This window comes from Pholcus phalangioides, unplaced genomic scaffold, assembly GCF_987345545.1.
Source record: "Pholcus phalangioides strain wild (caught in Gottingen) unplaced genomic scaffold, Ppha-v1.0 ptg000015l_1, whole genome shotgun sequence".
Classification (NCBI taxonomy): Eukaryota; Metazoa; Arthropoda; class Arachnida; order Araneae; family Pholcidae; genus Pholcus; species Pholcus phalangioides.
In genome coordinates, this window is record NW_028301608.1 from 60000001 (window position 1) to 60024422 (window position 24422).

At 33.1% G+C, this 24422-nt stretch overlaps 1 protein-coding gene across 1 annotated transcript; it reads left to right on the forward strand.

Annotated features, from left to right (window-relative positions):
• Nucleotides 1-3919: 3919 nt before the first annotated feature.
• Nucleotides 3920-24422, forward strand: LOC149076344 (uncharacterized). The gene is made up of 4 exons (XM_089243914.1): nucleotides 3920-4075; nucleotides 21436-21528; nucleotides 22390-22795; nucleotides 24059-24422. Exons 1-3 carry the CDS (start codon nucleotides 4013-4015, stop codon nucleotides 22765-22767), a joined length of 534 nt encoding a protein of 177 aa, XP_089100040.1. The 5' UTR covers nucleotides 3920-4012; the 3' UTR covers nucleotides 22768-22795; nucleotides 24059-24422.

Genomic DNA, 24422 nt, shown 5'->3' on the forward strand with positions numbered 1-24422 from the left:
TAAGAGTTGAAGAAAATCAAGAAACTAGACTTTCGCAATGCGCCCTTTATGAGTACATATACAACAACACCCCGTCCACCAGACAGATCTGATTTTTTTTTTTCAATGCTATAATAGCCTTACAAAAGAGTCGGAATGGCATGGTCCAAAGAGAATGTGAGTGATTCAACCGGTTATTTTGACTTTTTTTTCTCTCTCTCCTTTACTATTACTATTATTATTACAAGAAGCACCCACTAAACCGTGAAATGCTCGTTCCACTTTCACTCTGCAACACAATGCACCTTCCGAGACATTAATCGCATTTCTCCTCGGGCTAAGTTTTCTCTGCCCGTACGTATACTTGTAGTAATAATAATAACAACAACAACAATAATAACTCATTGTGTATGTCTTGTATGTATTTTCTTTTTTAACTTTTATTTTGCGGTTCAATAGTGGGGGTGTGAGAGTATGTGAAGTTTCCGGTTGAAAAATAAAAGTGTTGAGAAAAGTGAACTACTGAAATAATAGTAATAAAAAAGCATTATTCTCTCTGTGTCTAGTTAAAGACATGCTTAACTAACTTCTCACTTCAGACCTAAATAACAATGGGGGAAAAATGTGCATAGTTCTCTTCTTTAGTTTTAATAGTCAACCTCAAGGTTTTTAGGTACACAAGATGTCTGAGTTCTAACTTTATTTTCCGAAAGTTGGGTAAACACTATATTTTCGACACAAAAAAATGGACAATAATGATATCTTCCTGATAGTTAGGTTCATATTGCAGACTTAATGGGACTGGTAACTGACATTACAGACACGATTTGATTTCGTGCTGAACAAATATCGAAGGTATTCCATTTCCGACGGTCGTTATTGCTTTCCATGAATTGTAATTTCTATTCGAGGCGTCTGGTTGTTTCTTCCGAGGTTATTCTTAGCAATGATGTTGGTATAGCATTAACGTTTGAGACCAATATAGTAGGTCTTGACGAGATTGTAAAAATTGTAAACTTAATGTTAGTTGCTGAAAAATATAAAATCACTCTCGGAAGACATTGACAAAAATATTCATATATATATTTTTATTAATAACGTGATCACCACGGGTTTCCAAGATCTTGGTAATTTCATAGTATTAGTATGTTCTCACTGGGATTCGAACCCACACAGTGAGAGGCTAACTTGAGTTTCCCTAACCACTGGACTGCCTTTCCACTGATACGTGGTATTTTTCAATGATGAGCTGAGATGTGTGTTAGATTCGGGCAAACTTACTAATGTATTATATGATTTAATTTTTTTCGAAAAAATTTCTACAGCTTTAGTTTTTTCTTAGATTTAACCACTACCCCCTCCCCCTCCGCTTTTATAGGTTTATAATTTAGCCGTAACAGAAATTTTACTGGTCCGAAATGGATTTAGTCCGCTTCATTATCTGATATTTTCGATAAGGGAGGTTCTACTGTATTTCATAAGTTGGCAATGTAATCATATTATGTACCGTACTCCATTATATAGATATTATGCATTTCAACCGGTATACGTGCCAGGATTCATTGAAGGTACCATGCACTTTTAGTTGCTAATATTATTAATTTTTCAGCTGATAACTTGTTTTAGGCTTAGATTATGAAAGTATAGAATTTTTTTATGATCATAATTTATTAATATTAGCTTCAAATTTTTTACCATAATTTATCTTCTGATATGTACTGAATTACAAAATTATGCGAGCATGAATTTATGCTACATAATTATAAAATATAGAAAAGAGTACATCCCCCCCATAAACATAAAAATATTTATAACACTTTCAACACGTTTTGTGCAAACAGGTGGACGAAAAAAATTTATAATCTTATTTATAAGATTACAGAACATTCACTGTCTACTTAGAGAACTTAAAGTGTGTTTGTAGATTTTGGATGTGAAAGTAAGTATCCAGTTGAGTAGTTTTATTCACATATATCCGATGCTTCCAATGTTTGTGAATGGGAATGGGTCGGGAATGAGATAAATATTCACTTTCACCACTTTATCCTCTAATCCGGATTCCACTAATATATATAATATTGTATGGGGTTTCCCATAAATTCGTAAATAGTTCCACAATGCACAAAACTTTATTGAAGAAATTGGTATATTTGAATGTGGTTTGCGAAAAAGGTATTTTAACGAAGGGATTTTTTTTTCAGTACAGGAAGAAAATTGGTTCACATTTTGTTCAATAGATGGCACTGCACTGCAGTCCAACAGGAGTGGTTAAACCTGAAACTTTCACAACAACTCTACCAACAGTGCTTAATCAACCAATGTCAACATCACAATGAAAATCTTAAGTAAGTGTCAGTAGCAGGAAAATCTAGAAAAGAGTTTTTAATTGCACATATTGCATTTTATAGGACTCGGATTTGCATATTTCCGGTGATTTTGCTCCATGCGATGCCATCTATTGACGAAAACTGAAATAATTTTTTTTCTGTAAAAAAAAAAATAAAATCCCATATTGAGAATTACTTTTTCTGAAACCGCATTCAAATTCACCAATTCGTTCAACTTTTTTATGATTTTTTAAACTATTTACAAATTTACGGGTCACCCTGTAACGGGTCACATTTTAACTGTGTTAATGCCATTTCTATTTCTATTAATTATGCAGTGAATAATATTCCGACTAAAATTAATTAAAATTTATTTAGAAAAATAAAATGTCAAATGAATGGGAACTCATAATCGTTAAATTGTTGTTTTGATTACAAGTATTTCAGACATCAACTCACGCGTTCAAATTCTGATTAGATTCCAATTTATACAGCCCGTTAATTTGTACATCTCTATATCTTGGACACCTCTCTATATTGAACAGTTTTGAATGGAACCAGCTATAACCCTATAGAAAAGCATGTCCACAATACTCTATATCTTGGACATTGGACACCGTCTGGGTTCTTATTTTGGACAGGTTTAGCTCATTTTCTGCTGATTATCTGCTGAAGTGTTGAATACTTAACATTGTATATAAAATTGTTGTTGGGAGGGTAAGTATCCCCACCTCCTCATTAAATAAAATCATATTTATTGAAGAAATTTCATTATTAATCTACAAAATAAGGGTGTAACCGTTAGATTATGGTGTCTTTCTTGCACCTGTGCATTTTTAAGCTTTTTTTGAATTTCTCTGTATTTCAAACTTCTATTCTGTCTTCAATAGTGTTCTACATATGAAGTGCCATTTTAGACAGCATGTGTGAAAAGAAATTTTACCATGTTGTTACCATGGAGTTTACCATTGAAAAGAAGTTGTTGATTAAAATTATTGACGTATTTAACTACTGCATTTAAATTTATTGATTGTAAAATATTTTTATTAATGAAAGAAGCATTTTGTACACAGTTATTTTCTAACAGCTATTTGAAATGTTAATGCTCGTAGGGGTATAGTTCGTTTTTTATCATATTCTACTAGTTTGAGCCTTTTAATGACGCCGTAAAACATTTCTTTGTGTACTTCTATATCTTAGATACCTCTATAACTTGGATATATGTTGATAGAACCGTAGGTGTCCAACTTAGACATGTTTTACTGTACATAGTTTTCTCAATGAACTCATCACTAGTTTTCTTGCTTAAAATACACGAGTTTTTAAGTACTTAAATCAGTTACGGAAGTTATCTGAGTGAAAGAATTCCTTTTTTTATCTAATGAAACCATTTACAGATTCCCACTTCTTCCGCTTCGTTTTTGTGTGCAGTCACAATCACAAGAAATCCCCAGAAAAAACAACATGATGTGAGAGTTCTATCAGATACCGGTATCAGTTCCTATTGGTAAAAATGTCGTTCTCCAACGAAACCCTTTCGTTTCTTGTTTAACATCAGATAATATAAGGGGAAGAAATTCTGTTATCGGTTCTTTTATACACACACACACATATATATAATGATCAGTACAAAAGTATGCTACTTTCTTCATCTTTTTTAACTAGAAAGTCTTTTGTTAAAAAAGTAGTTTAGTCGCAGCTCAATCATGCCCGAGGGAAAAATCTTTGCGATCAACTCGATTATCTCGAGCATTCTGCTCGAAAGTATGGTAAGATACCTTAGCCTATTGTTTCCAAGAAGAAATAAAAGAAAAAAACACGTTGAAAATATATATTTCTTTCTTTTTAATACTCTTTCTGTTTTATCTCATAAGGCTTTTCTTTATCTTTGAAATCATTTTTCGTGTTTCCACCGAGGATTATAAATGAGTTATTCTCTTATTCAAAGCTTTTACTGTAACAGAAAATTATAAGTTTTTTTTATCGGTTTAGAAACTAGCATGCGAAATCGAATATGTAATATGGCCTTATATGCACATGCACATATCTCTTTTTCATATAGGATATACATAATTTAACATGTAATAAATTTAGGGTCGAAATAACCATAGGCATCGAAAATGATAATTATCGGAATTTATTTCTGAAAACTTTCGTAAGAGTGAATTGGGTCAATATGATTTTATGATCCTGGTTCATAATAGTGTGGCATCACTTCCATAATATCATAAAGTATAATATATGGTATAAAAATATGAAATTTTCACCTTGAGATATGTAGATCAAAAAACCAATTTTATATTGGTGATTTATTTCGTAAACTTAGCAAAGTTTTTTTTTTTTTAATTTTATTTTAGTCCAATTTCAGAGAAAGTTAAAGATGTTATATTCACTTATATAATTTATAATTAGAAGTCAAGATTAGATAGATTCGGTATAATCAACCAAATTCCATAATAGTTAGTGAAATTAAATCAAAAAGTTCATCAACCACATGATAAAGTGTAATATGGTCATATAGAAGCATAATTGCATAGCCCATCCTCACTGTAACTGGAGTGCCTCATGCGGATAGATATGAAAACACTATTATATATAATATAGATTTACTGCATACATATTTTTTTCATTTAATTTTTTAACACTTAAGGCAAATTTTTTTCTGTGGTAATCCAAAAATAGCGTACATTGGCTTGAAAACATCAAAGATTGCATTAAAAAATAAATGAAATAAAATTCAATAATTAATGATGGATGAAAGTTATGAACTTATGTTTTTGTGAACCGTGTTTTCTTGAATTTAAAATTCGTGGAGTATAAGTTATTATTTTAGGGTGGATGCCATTGCGTATTAATTGCAGCTTTTTTTTTTCAATAAATAAAATTTACAATTCAGCAAAATAATTTGTTGCAATTTTTTTGATGGCGTATAGATGAGTGTAAGCAAACTGTCCTACTTTATACAAAAATTTGACGTATAATCCTTTAAATTCCAGAAGACTTAATTATTGATGAATAGAATATTCGCATTTGGGTTATACGTCAATGCAGAGTATACGATGGTATATTTTTTGTCTAATTAGTGAAATTTGCATCTGATGAATATACGCAGGAAATTGCTGTAAATGCTATTTACCGAAAAGAAACTTTTCCCCATATATATTTATTGAAAAATCGCATTCTGATTTTTTGAGTGCGTTATTCAAATAATTTTTCTAATTGAACGAATGTTTCTGTAAATAACTGTTCAATATATAAATAGTTTACAAAAAATTAACTTTACACCCTGTATAATTGATAATAATTTAAAAATATGTCCTTAGAGAATGCATATTCGATATTAATATCTGTAATCAGTTGTAACTAAATATTATAAATTTTATCCTTAACGATTGCCGTCACATATCTGCGAGCAGAACTCAGCTGAAAATACCATGATGAGAAAATCCTGCAAATGAAATAAGTGTTTTAATTTTCCACAGAATTTAATTTTTCTAATCCTATAATAATACGTCCATAAAGTAAACATATTGTTCTACATGAATTTCTTCCTCGATTGAAAACTATAACCGTCTGCCAAAGATAAACTGCACTGCATAAGAAGGAATCATTAGAAAAATTATGTAACCTGACTCCCATTGCAATCTTCGGGGTATATATTCTCATTTACACTCTTGCAATTTATTCATTTTTTTAAATCTAAAGCTATACTCGTATAAGTTTATATGAAAGAGATTGGGAAAAAATAAATAAAGATTTCTTATACGAGTTTATTGCTTAGCCACTTTAATAACCCGCCGCGTGCTAGCATCAGGGTAGAAGCTAATAAAGCCAGAACATAAATAAGATAAATAATTGAAATTCCCCATAATCCTAAAATTCTTTTCTTAACACAACCAACGCCTTCTTTTCTCTACTTAATTGATTCCGAGTATGTTCTCTGTTATTATACATTTTCGTTTTTCTCTCAGATTACTATGATATGATATTATCACGGTTACACGAAATGTGCATAAACCTGAACTTTTAATCGTGACGACGGGATTTCTAGATCTCTATTTTATTTTCCTTACACAATATGTATTTAGTTTTATGTGTTGTCGTAATGCTAAAGTTATTATAAATCATTCTTTTGTGTTCATGAACAAAAAAAACCTATTCTTTTAATCTCCTATAATATCAGCTAGGGTTGCACAATACAATGTTTCGCTTTGTCGTTCGATTGATAGGTCGAATGATATACACAGAAATCAAGCAATAGCTTACTTACTGTCTTTCTTTACATAGCACATTAGCTTTATACTCCATAAGTTTTGGAACTATATAAAATAGTTCATTAGCATTTAAATTGTATGATAAACTAATTTTTAAAAATATTGTAATTACTGGTTTTTTTCTTTCTTAATGAAGATCGGTAATAATAGAGAACGGTAATAATCTTAATAACAACTTTAAAAGTGGGATAGGATTTTTGCTGATGTCGAAAGCAAAGAAAAATTATTCATGGAAGTTGTGGAAAAATAAAAAATGAAGGAAGAAAAAGAAATATATATTTTTTAACAGCCAATATATATCCGATTGAAAACACATGTTAAACTAATTTGAAATATTTTTGCACCAACAAACAACATTTTGTTAGTAATAATTTGTTTCAGACATATATATGCCTTTATAATGATTTGCCACTTGTTTTTGTCGCTTCTTGGTTGGGGTTAATCGAGAAACTATCCATACTTAAATAAGGCAACCATAAACATGTTTTATAGACATTAAATTACATTTTATCAAAAGAAAAAATATTTATTTATGCGAAAAGCCTCCGCAAAATAGGTGGCAGCAACAACAAATACAGTACAAGAATACAATTAGAACAAACTGAAAATAATCATTTTGCAAAAAACACAAACAAATTAATTATAAATGAACTCTTCTGTTTGAAAGATATATTTTGTCATGTATATAGTCTTCAGTTTTTATAATTGCATTTTGATTTGGGGGGGGGGGCTGATTGCTGTATTTTAAAAATATATGACATCCATATTTGTAACGAGTAGAGCCCAGATTTTATGCTCTAAAAATACGCAAATATACCCTTAAAAATTCCAAAATATGCACTTAAAATGAAAAAATATGGAGCTAAAGTGCATTAAAAACTCCAGAACATCCACTAAAAATCTTGAAAAAGTTAAAAATTCTGAAATATGTACCAAAAAATGATAAAATGTGCATTAAAAAATCACCATGAAAGAAAAAGCATATGTGTTTTTAAAATGCATCTCTTCTATTTCTTAGTGCATTTACAAAAAAAAAATATCCCCACATATATCGCATATGCAAATAACCTCTACATATTTTTTATTCCGGCGTTTTTAATTTACAGTTTGTTGTAGCTGTGCTCAGTAACGAAAATAATAGTAGTCGATCATTTTTGTCGCACCACGGTCATTTTCTGCACACGAGGGCTAATTAGACCGGGACCCACAATTTATGGCCGATTGTCAGCCTTTTTTTATAATCATCGAGTGGTTGGTGAGCTAACCCCTTAATGTGGGACTCCCTGCGGTAGCAATCATTTCCTGTGGTCATTTCGCCGTTTTTGTTGTACCCCTGCGTCAGGAACGTTTCCGACAAGTACGAACCACGGGTATCGAACTCTCGACGCCTCTAATCATCTTTTGGTACTTAAAGCGAGTACCTTATCGACCTGGGCTACCACGCTCATAATGCCAGTAGCAGAAGAATTTTGGCACTATTTCTAAAAAAATTAACACTTTGACATGTCTCTAGAAATAGCCTCTTACCCGTTAATATTCTCATAAAGTCTTTACTAATGTTTAATTCAGTAAATCCCACCTACGGAAAAACCTATCTGATGAAAATATTATGAACAACATTTACATAGTTGAAAAAATTATAAAAAAACATGTGTGAGCTTAAATAAACAATCAAAAATATGTACTTATTCTGAAAAGTTTTTTATTTTGATTTTATGCATGCATTTATAAGCATTAATGCTAAAAAGGGCCAAAATATGCAGATGCATATGCATTTGCATATAATCCGGGCTCTAGTTATGGGCATCTTTTTCTTAGCCACCTCAATGGGCATTTGGCCTGCTGTGGCTTTGTATTTGTATTTGTACGTAATTCTGTCAGTACATGGGGAAAATCAGGGCAGCGCTGGGTAGTTCAAGCTAGCAATTCGATATCTCATACGGACTCATTTCGTGAAACACCCTGTATGTAACTGGCTTTAATGGTCCTTAAAGAAGAAAAAAAAAATCTTTTAAAATGCATAGTATGATATCGATCAAATTTTATCCCTATTCCTTGACCCCTTTTATTACCTTTTTAAATAGTCAATCGATTTGTGCACAATTCTTCAGTTGAGAGATTAATTTTACTTTTTTTTTATGGTCCTATAGATTTTTATAGAAGGCAATCCGATAGACTATCAAAATCGTGATTTGCACTTATCACTAAGTATACTGCATACAAACGCCACATTGTGTGTGAGAGAGTGTAAAAAAAGCATTGGCTACTATACAGTTTATCTCCACCCATTTAATTAAGGTTTACTCTGAGGACAGGTGTTCCCGATAGAATCTATAAAAATATCGTGCACAGCCGTTACAATATAATTGCGTATTGCTTTCGGACAATACCACGATTAGCTCTTTATTTTATATGGTAGAACATCTTTTTCTTTAGGTGAGTGTGGAAAAATTGATAGAAATGTTTTTCTGTTTTGGGGAACAGGGCTATAAAAGTTTTATAATCGAGAGCTTTGATTCTGATTTTTGAATTATGTATGAATTAGAACAAGGAAAGCGGAAGAAAAAAATATGGATTGCAACACTATGAACTACATGCGTTTATCAGAAATGAGTCATACTCGATACGATATCGATGAAATTTCCTGTTTCATAAAAGATTTTATCAGAATATTTCATTGAATATATACATATTTCCTCACACCAATATGACAGTTTAATCATTTTAGGAATATATTAGATTTATTGATTGTCGCGAGATAATAATATGCAACCAGAAAATAGTTTTAATCCTTTCAGAACTATATTATCAAAAAATGAAATAGTTATCAATTTTCGTATGTCATTTTAGTTCTGATTGAGGCCTAAAAACAAATAAAAAGTGTTTTTCAAAAAATTATTTAGCACACAAAGATTTTAATTAACCTGGTACTTGAAAGTTTCGTCAGCACTATATGCTTACAATAAAAATAAAAAATACCAATTCAAATATGTTGAATAATACATAATAATAAATATTTAGTTATTTTACACAAAGGCCATAATTTGATTTTATGCATTTGTTAGGGAACATTTTGAAAAAGCAGTGTTTCAGTGCACTACACAAAAGTGAGATGCAGTAAACACTTTTACATGGCCGAACCTTAAACTGAATTTTATTTAATTAACATATTTAAAAAAATAATAGTCCCACACATGTACTGTCATCTGGTGAACATAAAAAATAGTTATACATACTTTATACTTCAAATGCCAACGCCCAACAACGTATGCAAGGGATGTTACGGTGGTTAAAAAGTTGGTTGGCACTTTAAAGCATTGTCAGTAATGAAAATGTTAAATTGTGAATCACCTGACAAAAAAAAATTCCCTTGAAAAACGAATAGGGAATTTGAATATTCAAATAGAGAGAGCATATTACTCAGAATACCCATTTGCGGTATATTTATGAGTCATATAAGTCCCCAAAAATTCTTATTTTCAATCGTATTTATACAGGGCTGAAATAAAACGTGTTGATTTCCTAAGGAAACTAATATTAATTTTTTTTCTTCAAAAATTAAGTAAGAAAATTGAGCAGATTTTGTTTCAAAACATGACGTTAAATTGAGAGCAGCTGAAACAAAAGTTAATTCTTACTTTTTTTATTCTTTTATTTTCATTTTTAGACAGTTTAATATATTAACTATTCATGACCCATCTAATGTTGCACCGAAAATCAATTCATTTATAGAATAACATATGGACAAACTTTATTCCCCAATTTCAATCAATTCAATTGGTTTTGCGGGAGACTTCTTCACTAAAAACTGATGTCATCCCTTGATAGCCAATATGGTCGCAATGATTTCTTGTCCACCACCATTGTATTTGCTTCTTAACAAGTGTCTAGAAGGAACATAAGAACTAAGTAAAAGTCTAATTCATTACGACTTACTATGTTCTCACAATGACACTGACCTTAAAAAGCCTTCTCTCTCTTTTATACATATAAAATAACGTTGTGACTGATTCATCATCGCCGAGTCGAAATCACTGAAGCTGTGAACAAGAAATTTATTCAGCAGTTTTTTTTTTTTAGCAAGTACAGACTCACTTTTTTTATTTTTCAAAATTCTACACCTAAAGGGGCCGCACTGGAGAATTTTCAGATTACAAAATCCATGCGTGCAGAGCCGCCGGGTAACACAAAACTACTACCTTTACTTCGCAAAACACCACAACTCCGGCTATATCACTTGATGCAATTTACTGCCATTAACGAATTGGGTTGGAAATGAAGGCGCTATCTATCAGTGGTCGCCTCAAGTTCTTCTGGGAAAATATATTCTTATTTATATTCTTCCCTCGGTTCGAACCAGGGACCTAAATGCAACCCTCACGGCTGTAGAAAAGCGGTGTTACTAACTTTGTTATTTTTCAACTAGATCTGGTCTTTTTTTCGGCCATTTCGTTGGAAAACATACCCATCTAGTTGCTAGGTGTTTTTATAGTATTTTTCAAAAATTTCCCTGTGTATAAGTAGCCTGTTATTAAATTACTTGTAAATACGGCAATGTCTCGGGAAAACGGGACGTATGGTCCAGTTTCCAAATAATGACAAAATTCCTTATAGTTGTTTAAGCCCAGTTTCTAGTTGTTTTTGATGAAGAATCCAGTTGGGCAAACTTTTTGACTGCAACACACTGTGCACGACCGACGAAACTCGGGCGGCGGGTAACACATATTTTTCAGCATACTGAGAATTTCTGTGGCAAACGCGCGTCTAAAAACGTATGCACTATAGCTACATCCAATGCTGCAAGTTGACCACTGTGAATTTTATAAAAAAGATTTCAAAAGATGAAGTTCAGCCCATATTGGAATTTTCTAAAGATAATTGAAATGAAACTCGACCTTGTATTTCTATGTCCATAAGTTTTTACCCAGATTAGCATCAATCTCTGTACTCGTCTTTTTTCTATCACCATTTTGTTGGCAATTAGCACACCCATGCGTTTCATTATTCTATTTTTAATTTATTGTCATTAACGGCAGGGGCGGCTTGAGCTCATCTGCCACCCGGGTGCAAAGCTTCATATGCCGCCCCTAAATACGACCCCAGTGGAAACTGGGAGAGCTTTAGCCTGGGAAATTTAGGATCAACTTGATTTTTCTTATCCAGCCACCTTGACCATACATCCTCTTTTAAATAGTTCTCCCGTTTTTTTTTTTTTTACTTCCAGGGTTATTTCACTGTCCTTAATCAGGCCACACATATGTTTTCCATTTAACCGTTCTTACCTGATGAGCCGTCTTTTTTTTTTTCTTCTTTTTCGGATTGGATTTTTAAATTAATCTCCAACATAAAGGTAAACCTTGCTAACGGTAAAATGCCTACTACAAAGTTCCCACGGCAGAAAGTAAGGGAGCGAGAGGGAGTTCTCTCTCTGTTGCGCTGCAGGCACTGGATAAATGAAAATCCCTAATTCTTTCTTTGACCGCTACTGAAAAATTACTGGGTGGGGGTACCAAACTGCACACTTGCCCGTGTGAGTCTATTCTTGTCTCTAGTATCACTTCCTGAGGCCTGGTCTGTTCCCTCATGCTCTCTTATCTTAGATATGGCTAAAAAGAGTGACATCGTGTGGTGCCCCTATAACTTTTATTATTCTAAAATTTACAAATTTTAAAATCTAAACAAAAGCCTTGGATGCCGCCCGGGTGCAACGAACCCCTTGCGCCATCGCTTAAGAACCGCCTCGCTTAAACCCAGAATACTATCATGCTTTAGTAGATCTATTTTTACACCAAGGGTCTGGAACCTTTCAGACATTGCGATCCAAATAAAAAATTTTCATGAGGCCCACGGGCCTGAATCGTAAGATGATATGCAGATTCACAAAAAACAGTCTTCAGTATTTGTTTCGTAGTAATCTCTCTTGTATTTGTATTTATTTCATTAAATGTGAATTTTAAAAATGTACAAAATTATTCCCTCAAACATTTTGATTTTTTTTAAAATTTCATCTTTTATTACGAATTTCTAAAGCACTGTCCCTAAATACGAAAATGTTTCTTTCATCAAGTCTGAAATTATTTCTAATAGTAATTATGAAATTATTTCTAATAGTAATTATGAAATTATTTCTAATAGTAATTATGAAATTATTTCTAATAGTAATTATGAAATTATTTCTAATAGTAATTATGAAATTATTTCTAATAGTAATTATGAAATTATTTCTAATAGTAATTATGAAATTATTTCTAATAGTAATTATGAAATTATTTCTAAAAGTAATTATTAAATTAGTATTATTATAAAAAAGTTGGGGCAGCCAAAATTATGTAAAATGCAGGCCATATTATTTTTTATGTCCTTTCTATGTATACCATAATGCATACGGTATACTCAACCAAATGAGTACAAGTTTCTGGCCCGCGCGCGTAGAAATATCTCATATCTGGCCCGCGAACTATAAAAGTTGTGCACCCTTGGTCTAGTGCATATAAAGAATATCGATTGATTCAGTAATTAAATGGTAACATAACTACTTTTCTACGTTTTGCTTGTCGGGATCGAAAGAGAAATCTCAACCACAATGAATTAGAAATAGAAGATTGAAATCAGGTTGGAAACTATCTCAAACTTTGACCTCGTAATTTTTTTTTTTTTTCTTACCGGATCTACATCAACATTATTATCCTTCAAAAGACTGATATTGTAAGACAATAACCTCCAGACGACCTGAAGAGACAATTGCCCTTTCTTCTATGCCGCCAGCTAGACACAAATTGAGCCAGAGAATCACGTCTTCGATATCGAGAGAAGATGAGGGACGACCATCATATAAATCTGTATTTGCCGTTAGCTACAATCTCAACCACTATCATTATTGAGCTTATATAATTCCTTAGCGGAACTGATGGCTGGTCACCTTCATAGAAATGATTTTGTTTTTGCGCCCAACAGAGCAGATTAATGAATCGAAAATTTATCATGAGAAAAATAGAAGTCAAGTCTGTATAAAAATATACAATGGAGACAATGTCTGAAAAGTTGAAGGAGAATGTCATTAAAAAAAATCACACAAAAAATATTAAAACATCGTCAGAGACAATTTTTCATGCAGTGGAAAATATTCTCGATGTCTAAAGCAGTGGCTCCCACACTGTTGGTTGTGACCTCCGGGGGGGGGGGGAGGTTCGTGTTGATGAGATAAAGGGGGAGGGTTGCGAGAGAATTTCCGAAATGAAAGTGCTTTGGTCTAAGAATTTTAATTCCATTTTTCACAACGTTAATAAAAATATATCGAAGCAATATAATGTCAACTATTAACTGAGTTTTTACATATATCCTTTATTGACTTACATTTTAATTTGTGCATCTACAATAAAGTAACTAATCAACAAAGAGAATAAAGGAACAATTTGTGATTTTGGTAGTAGATTGCTGTAAATTCACTGTTTTAATTTGATTGAGGAGGATCACGGGGAAAATCAGTCATCGATGAAACTGTTAGTGAAGGGGCGGGGGAGAATCATTGGTCGAAGGTATCGTAATTCCCGGTAGATGAGCTGCCTGCTGGGATGAATAAACCGCATCCAAATAATCAGAGAAAAAATATTTCCGTATAAAAACTCCGCGACTATATAATTTTATTAAATTTCATTAAAGAACTAAAAAAAATACCACACTTCGAATAGAACTAAATTTTTAAAAAAAATTTTTATCTTTAATTTTCCTCCTAAGTTTTCAAGAGAATTCTATACCATACTTTGTATTACTGATTCATAATTAGCCAGTATCATGAGGTGGATTTTTTTAAAGAAATACATAAAAAAATCATTAGAATTTCTTGAAGTTAGAATTTGGAGAAGGCGGAAAGTTATTGTATAGGCCACGGCTGTGATTTTTCTATAAGAGCTTAAAATGAACTTTTACAGTAATATAAGCCACGGTTTTGTGGGCGGTATATGGTATGTGATTTGTGTATAGTTATTAAAAAAACATTCTGCGTAGACGACTTTTTCTCAGACCAGATATCGAGGAAACAGATATTTTCTGGATTTTATGCCGAGGTGAACTTAGAAAGAAGAGTCATCTGCTCTTCGCCGGGACTCTAGCCCAGGCACTCTTGCATAGCGTTAAAGCATGCTACCATCTACACCACTGGAGACACGAGTCACCTCTGTCGAGTTCACCTCGACATAAAATCCAGAAAATTGTTTTCCTGATATATTTGGCTCTATTTATACGAGAAGACCTTGGTTTGAAGACCAGATGACTTTTCTTTCCGAGTTCAACTCGGCATAAAATCCAGAAAATGTCAGTTTTTCCATGATTCTAGATAGAATGTTAATTCTTTTGTAATTATGAAATATGATGTAAATGAACATTATATTCCAAATAAATTGCATAAATATTTTGTCTTCGAATGTGGGGGGGGGGGGGGTTCGACTTACACCACTCTGACTTTGAGTGGTGTGAGTCGATTAGTCGTAAACTTTGGCATGAAGAAGGTTGAATGAATGAATAGTTTTCACAGAGTTCCCATGTTAAAAATTTCAATTTTTAACAATCTAGAGGTGAAATATGCTGAGACTTAGTTTATTTTTTCTTTCAACAGTTTAGTATTTCTAGATTGGACTTCTAGACTTTAGTCAGAATCGTTGAAAATGTGACTTACCCCATTCTGATTTTAACCCCGTCAAATATTGGAATTTATAAATGAATAAATATTAGAAATCACGTAAAATATATAAAAAAGTTCGTGCAAAAAATATAATTTACAAATGAGTGAATGATGTAATGTATAAAAAATGTTCAAATAAAATTCATAAATGAATAAATATTGGAATTCATAAATGAATAAATATTGGAATTCATAAATGAATAAATATTGGAATTCATAAATGAATAAATATTGGAATTCATAAATGAATAAATATTGGAATTCATAAATGAATAAATATTGGAATTCATAAATGAATAAATATTGGAATTCATAAATGAATAAATATTGGAATTCATAAATGAATAAATATTGGAATTCATATATAAAAAATACTAGAATTCATGTAAAAAAATAATATAACTCCAAATGTGTAAATGTTAGAATTTATACATCAATGAATATTAGAATTTATAAATTAATGAATATTAGAATTTTTAAATTAATGAATATTAGAATTTATAATTTAATGGAAGTGAGAATTTTTTAAAATTAACGAATGTCGGAATTTATAAATAAATAAATGCATATGAGAAAGATAAAAGCAGGATCTTTTTTTTGTTACTACTTAATGTTGGTGTTTAAATACCTTAAAAAATACGACAAAATTGGGAATAAAATATTAAAAATACATTCACTACTTCATGCGATTTTGGTGCCATGTGACAATGACGTGGTATGTGTTGATTTACAAATTGTAATTATCTTATATCTTTATCAGTATGAACAACAACCATTACGTGACCTCCCCCCCCCCCACCAGTACTACATTGATACCTAAATATACACAAACACTAATGATACATTATTCCGCTTTATAAGGCAGATAGCGCACACACACGCACAATCTGTGCACCAGTATTCTTTATTCATAGAGATCACCATATCATAAAGTTCATGTAATATTCGATCGATTTTAATCGTGAACTACAAAGCATATACACCCGCCATACACAATGACGGCAATATTATCTCCCCCGAAGACATTTATACTCATTCACGCAAAAGAAAAATGTAACACAAACCATATCGTATCAAAGATCAATCTTTAGCCAAAAAATCCCCCCACAGCGTGAACTTTAAATCATAGCTCCTCAGCGTAACATCAGACGTATCAGATCACACGCCTACACTCCATTTTTGTTTTTTAAATATTGATTTTTAACCCATAACAATAATAATAATAACACAGTAATAATAACATACATGTATATCTCATTTTCTAAAATCACAATCAAGAACATTTTTTTTTTCAGCCAGAACAAAATAGCCATTACAAATTTTTAGAAATGGCTCAGCATTGGGTGTGGCGATTTTGCGTTTAACGGCGATACAACGTCGCTACGGGTTGTGTAAAATACATTTCTCTCGCTCTCGCTTTTCTTATAAACTAATTTTTATTTCATTTCTTTTTCTTTACTTATTTTCAACTGGTAACGATCTATCTAGCTCGATATATTGGAAGGCCGAGAGCCCAGTTTTCGATTTTGAACAATAGGACATAGCATGATTTCTACCATTTGTTCTCTGGACCTAATCTTCGCCTGGGATCGCTATGACCTATAATAGTTATAAAGAGTGAAAGTTGCTGTTTTTTTATTCTTACTTTTCTTCTCTCTTTCGGAAGATATAGTGCGGGGCGGGGGCGCCGAAGAATTATATTAGATGGGAAATGAGGGGGGTGGAGAGTAGTGAGAGAAGGTAATAGTTATGAGTAGATAGTAATGAAAGAGAGAGCGAAAGTGACTATCGTTTTCTTCCGTTTGGAATTGGAATGAGGCCTGCTTCTCCTTTGTCCAGTATAAATACTGTGAATCGATAAATGGAAGGTCATTCAGTATCCTAGAAGTGTTTGCTATCACTTGTTGTCTTCTGTCAGTTTGGAAGTTACGAATTTTCTTGCAAGGATGTTAGCGAAGGTAAGCCTGACTCTCAAGTCTGTTTGCTCAGTTTACGGTGGAATTTCATGTTTTGGATTTTATTATCGCACACGTGTAGTTGTACTTTATGGGATACGTTGTATATAACTTTTAATTTATGTTTCAATAACTATGCAGGATTTTTGTTCGATTCCAGTGGTGCGGTGATCTGTTGAACTAGTACGTGATAATGGGAGTACCAAGCAATACATGTAGTTTGAGAAATTGTTAATGAGAGTAGCAAATCCTAGTCTTAGTTTTGTGAGACATTCGAGGATTAGATACCCATTGCTCATTCATGTTTGTGGTGCAAGTAAAAAACAAATTAAAGTTTGTCATTCAATGACATTTCCCCTCATTTATTTGTAACTAATGTACACAGTTATGTACGGAAAATGATTAACAAGAATTCATTATTACTCTGGCTTTTTCACTATTTATTGTTTCCGAACATGCGTGCATATAGAATATACCCTCCTACACCTAACCAGATCATGGCCCGCCACTCTGTTTCTATGAAGAGATATAAGCAGGTGTTCGAAGAAGACCTGGGTCATGCTGGAAGCTGCGCATGTATGTACGAGTATTATGAACCTAACGTGAGGTTTGATTCTGGGAAATGCTTGTCATATTGCTGCTATCTGCCATCAATTTTTCAAACTATGATTAAATAATCGTATGGTTGTAGGGATGCTGCTCTCTGGGACGAGTTTTTAACGGGAAAATTGTGTGCAGTCTCGAAGTTGGGAACCACCGAAAACCAACTTCAGCCGAACATCAGTGTGGGGTTCAAATAAGGTTCTTCGTGAGTGAGTCCGTCAATGCGACTACCACCCAGCGACTCCAGGATATATTCAAATTTTTATAATTATTAAATTAATATCCGTGATGAAAATAGTTAGCACCAACGATTCATTCTTTGGCCTTTTACTTAATGTGGCTCGTAATATTCCTGATGAACAATATTCGATAAATGTCTTTAATAAATGATTAATCATTCAAAAAATAATATAATTTCACATCCGAAATCATTTTCTATAACGTCAGTTGCAAACCCTGGCACCAATCACAAAATAGTATAAGTTGTTTTCGATTTACTTTCCGGATATTCTGTAGCTAACCCGCACCCATTTGAAACTTTTTCAAAACTGTCAAATACAAGATGTCGCTGTCCGGACACATAACAAATGTTACACACTCTAATACTTCGTCGGATCACCGTTATAACTAAAATTAAACACGCATTTGTCATGGAATTAGAATTACGTGACCATGCAATATCTCAAAACATATTTTTAACCATATGCATATTCGCACCAATTTTTCTACCAAGATCTACGGTGTATCCAGGAAGATACAGATGACTCATCACACGCATCTATGATAAGTTCCATAGGCCCTCTATTGGATTTAATAGGTGACTTAGTGGATGACAATTCAAGTGTTCGAATGGCCACTTTAGCTCTTTCAACTAATTTTTTACAGTTAGGGACAGAAATATTTTATCATCGTTATTTTGGGACGTTCCATCGTCTCTCGAAATGAAAATTTTCATTGATGGGTAAATATGGTTATACAGAAGGTCTTCTACACCAAAGTGCTCGCAGATATCATTTTATTGCTGACCCTAGTCCAGAACAACTAAAACAACCCCATATCACAACTCCCGAGATACAGACGCAGTAAAATATATCGCGACTTCTTTTTTTTTTTTTTTTTTGTCATGCAGTGTACAAGCGCTTGTACACCCTCCTTTAACCTCCCTTTACTTTTTTTGCGTCTGAGAACGTAATCTTATGTCATTCGTGATTTTGCAAACCTCGTGAAAGGTTTTCGTGATCCCTCCTATAGATTGGCTTTAGTGACTCTAACCACAGAGGAATATAGGCCGACAGGGTTGATAGCTAACAACTGGCACCTCAAATCACTGTCGAACAGTTGATGCTAGAGGCATACTTCTGATTAGGAAAAGTACCCAAATAACGTGTAGACCTCATACAAATACACCGCAACAACAGGCAAAATGCTCAACGAGGTGGCTAAGAAAAAGATGCCCATAACAAATATGGATGTCATATATTTCAAAAACACAGCAACCCAATTAAAAACACAATAACAAATTATAAACAATATGTACGCATGATAAAATATTATACAATGCCCATAAAGAATACTTATGGTTGTCTTATTCTAAGTACGGATAGTTTCTCGATTTACCCCAACATGCTTATCGTATTTCTTTTTGAACTTGTCAATTGTGTTACAATTTACTACCTCCGTTGGTAAGCTATTCCATTTATTAACAACCCTATTAGAGAACAATTTCCTGCGACACCATAACTTCGCATTGCCCCTTACGCCCATAAGGACACGTGTAGCTCTTTTCTGCACTCCTTCAACCAAGTCTATGTCCCTCTGTAGGTATGGTCCCCAAAACCTTACAGCATACTCCAGTCCCGGAAGAACTAAGCCTCGAAAAAGCGGAAGAATGACTTTAGGGGAACGCGAAGAGACCTTTTTTGAAAATGAGACCAAGCATTCTATTGTGTATTCGTGTACGCCATTCATATTGCAAGAAGTTGTATAGTTATTAAACTATAAAAATTAACTTTCAATACGGACTCCTCGTGCTCAAAAACCCAATTAGAAAGGTATTCTCCTGTCTCTGCTGAGGCCAACAAAAAACCTTCCACGTTTCTAAGTACAATATCCACTGAGATATTTAATTTCAAGAAATTGAAAAAAACGGATCATAAACGGTAAATGCTTCCCCCCTCATCCATGCTGGTTTACCCCATTTTTTTCCATTTCTTGAATTCAAATACCTCAGATAATATTACGCTTAGAAACGTGTAGTGTTTTAAATGGGCCTCAGGAAAGGTATAGCAACAATGTTTTAATTGGGTTTTTGAGCACAAGGTGTCCATATATAAGAAGTTTTATTTTTATAACTATACAACCTTTTGCTACATGAATGACGTATCTGAGGTCTACACGTTATTTGGATACATTTTCTAATTGGAAGTATGCCTCTAGGATCAATGGTTTGTCAGTATATCGTGGTACCAGCTGTTAGCTATGCACCCGGTATTCAGAATCACGGAGTATCGTGACTAGCACTACTTCCTGTCAGATAAGATAAACAAACTCATTAAAAGAATATATACGGCCTAATAGACGAACTAATTAGAAATAGCTAGATTTTGTTCATAAGAGCGAGGGTCTGAATAATAATTCGGAAGCTTTTAGTTCTATCTGTGTGTGGAATGCAATAATCGAATCTGCGCTACTTTCTGTTACCTAGAAAAGAAGAGACGATTTTATTATTCCCAAGCTGTGCAACTGATGTGATAATAGTTTTAGAATATCATCGAAAAAAAAGGAAAAGGATTTTAAAAAACGATATGTTTTCTTTTACTTGCTAGGTCTTATCTCGAATTGATATCTGATAATGAATACATCTGTCATCATTTATTTCATGAGTTCCTGGTTCTTGTTTATTTGGCGACATTTCACACCACTTTCCGTGTTATCAAAATGAATGATACGAGTGAAACTTTATATTAGTATTTATCAACTCTTTCTACTTATTGAAAATTATTCACGTGTTATAGATACTATAACATGTATTTGAGTATGCACAAATACAAAAGCCACAACAGATAAAATACCCAACGAGGTGGCTGAAAAGAAGATGTTCATAAAAAATAAAATGTCAAATATATATTAAAAAACCAAAATAACAGCAATTATCTCAGAAATTCAGTAATTATGATAAAATGTAATACACTGCTCCATAAAAAAATCTATAATCTTATCTAAGAATGAATAGAATATAATTATGTACATGTACCTACATAACGAGAGCTCCCAAAACTTTAGGGAGCTCTCGAAATTTAAGGAAGTCAGGACATGCTATTTTATGTGTATAGATGAAAATCATATTGTAGATAAAAATAATAATGGTGAATATTTAACTTAAGGTTATATAGGGAATATAATATGTGTAAGTCATGAACGATTTACAATGGCGTATGCAGTGTATCAATTCTGAAGGTCGTTAAGTAGGAGGATGTTAAAAAACAAAATGAACTTCACTTTTTGAAAGAACTGTTAGATAAAAAAATGATTATAAAAAACTAATAGAAAAATTCTTTTTGGATCATCTATGCTAATATATCTCTACTACCGGATGCCTCATTTTTTTGTTGCAATTTCAGATTGCCGTTCTGTTTGCTTCTCTGGCTTTGGCTGCTGCTCAGCATGGACATTATCCAGGATATGGCCATGGATACGCTGACCATCACGATTACGTAAGAATATTTTATGCAATGGTTTCTGTTTTCGATAGGAATACTAGCAGAAGATAAGTTTTTTCTGTAGTACAGGGTGTCTCATAAATAGAGGTACAGACTTTAACGCGAGCTAGAGAACATCAAAAGGATTAATTTCATAGGTAAAGGATTAATTTCATTTGTGATTTATTTCCTGTATGTCTTACGTGGCGCTGGAGAGAAAATATGTGATTTTTCCTCAGTATTTTCCTGCCAGCTCCTGTTCGTATGCCGTTGAATGCTACTCCTACGACAACCACTGTTCGAATGTGGGAAAATCACGTATTTACCCTCCAGTGCAGCGCTGTTATGAACAGTGGCGCCAAGTGACGTACGATGACGTTACCGGTCATGTGTTCCCGCGCAATTCTCAATCCTTTGATGTTCTCTAACTCCCCTGAAAGTTTGTAGCTTTACTCACCGAGTTGAATATGAATTAGGGTCTTTAAAAAGCCGAACAAAGTCAACATCTATTTTGCAATCTAATATTTTCATCGCAGTGTGTGCCACTAGTCCACCAACATCCGTGCATGCTATGAATCCGAAGAATGATATACTTATTCTATGATTATTTTATTATAGCGTAATTCACTTTCATTGTTTCATAATACACTTGAAAGATCTTGTGACATGTCATTGTTAAATTTATACCGTCCATTTTTATTAATATCAATTGTTTTATTTATCCTAGCAGTATTCGCTTCTTTGAAAATAATAATTTTTTTCATAAATGATGTATATGGTAAGGTTGATATTTTTGTAACTTCACATACAATTTCCTGCTATATGCCATCAATATTATTATTTTCTTTGCTTAAATTAAATCTAATTTGGTTGCAGCATCATCCCCAGCCTTATGACTATGGATACAACGTAAAGGATGACTACGGAAACACCCAGTTCCGTAAAGAGTCCGGTGATGGAAAGGGAGCCGTGAAGGGCAGTTACGGCTACGTTGATGCTCACGGTATCCACAGGCAAGTGGACTACGTTGCTGACCACCATGGATTTAGGGCCCAGGTCAAAACCAACGAACCTGGAACCGCTAACCAGAACCCAGCTGCCGTAGGTGTACATTCCGCTGCTCCTGCTCACGTACCTGCACCGGCACCCAAGCATTATGCTGCACCGCATCACTATGCCGGACCACACCACGCTCCATCATATGCTTTGCCATACCACCATGGAATTGGATACCATCCTCACGGATATTATTAGAGACAAAAAAAGAAATGACTTATTCAGGGTAACATTTCAAATATTTTTATTAGTTTTCTAAGAATATTCTTACTACGTAAAATGCGTATATGAGCATTCAGTCTTATCTCGGGTTCGTAGTAAAACGTTCGGGACGTAGATGAAAATACGGTACCAAACTTTAACCATGGGAGTGCCTCCTATGATGTGTTGCGTCATTTCATTTAATAGTACAAATTTTGGGTGTAATCGGTTGCATTCTTTCAGAGGTAATACTGATCTAACTCAATACAATTTTTTATGAATAAATTTTATTTCTTAATATTTGAAAACGCAATGCCGGAATATCTAGCTTCCTTAAAATCTTTCTTATTTTAGTATTAACAAGCCCACATATTTTGTAAAGTCAATTTTTTCAATGAATTACTTTTTCACACACCCCCTTAGTTTTCACCTGTTAAAAATCGGAAAAATGCCTACTGTATAAAAAATGATATGCCATTTTTAAGAGGGTTTAGTGATTTCTGCTGTGCCACTCAAATGGCATAAACTCAATTTATATCTCTAAAATGTTCATAATTCTCAGCTATCGAGTCTATAATTCTTAAAAATAGAAGAAAACCAGTCGTATATAAATGTTGATAGTGTGTATGAAGACCCGCGGATCACATCTGACCCAGAACAAATATTAATGCAGCGCAAAAAAACACTAAAACTTATATAAATAAATATTGATGTAATTCATTTCCTGTTTAGTAAGATTTCGGGTATATACTTTTTCACCAAAAACAAAAAAAGCAAAAAGCAGAAAAGCTGTTATTTTCTTCCACTTGGAAATGAAAAATTTCGCTTTGAAAGCTGTCATTTTCGCATTTCTAATGAAATCCACTTTTTTTTGTAGTCTCAAAACAGTTTCTGCCTACTTTAATTATATGCGGCCTAAGAAACCAAAAAGGTTGGACACGTGATTTAAATTTTTAAATTAAACCATGGTTTAGAAACTATCTGAGAAACACTGAGCAAAATTTAAACAAAAAAAGGCTTTCGTGGCCATCGCGTTAGAATTAAATTTAAAAGTTCTCGGGTTTTTTGCCGACGTGAAATCCTGAAAACTTTTAAGTTTAATTCCAACTTACTGAGCAAAATTATCAAAGTTTCTTTTCCCCGAGATTTTTCGAATTACTGTACTTGGAACTGGGCAATGTTCACTAGTAGTAATTAACGGGAATCAATTTCATAGAGAACTAGAGATGCTATGCAAAATGTAGTCTAGATAAAATTTTAATTTTACATATTTTTTGTTTTCATTTAGGAGAATCTGAGCTTTTCTGGGTGGCCTGAGATGCGACCTTTTGCTAGAAAAGCCTTTCTTACTTTACAATGGACAAAGAAACAGAAGAGAAGTTACTTTGTGACGCGGGGTTCTTTACACCAAGCCTTCGGCCTTTAATATGCAAAGTGATTATATTCTGAGTTAGAAATGCCCTTCATCACTCTCTCTGTTTGCAAGAAAATACTTGTATTTATCTCGCTTCAAGGCAATATGTGATTGTATATACGCATGCATATTTTTAATCTAATAATTCAAGATGGTGGTTAAGGAAGAAGTGCTGAATATTAGCTGTAACTATCAAACGTCGATGTTGTGATTTTGTAAATAAAATATGTGATAAGAA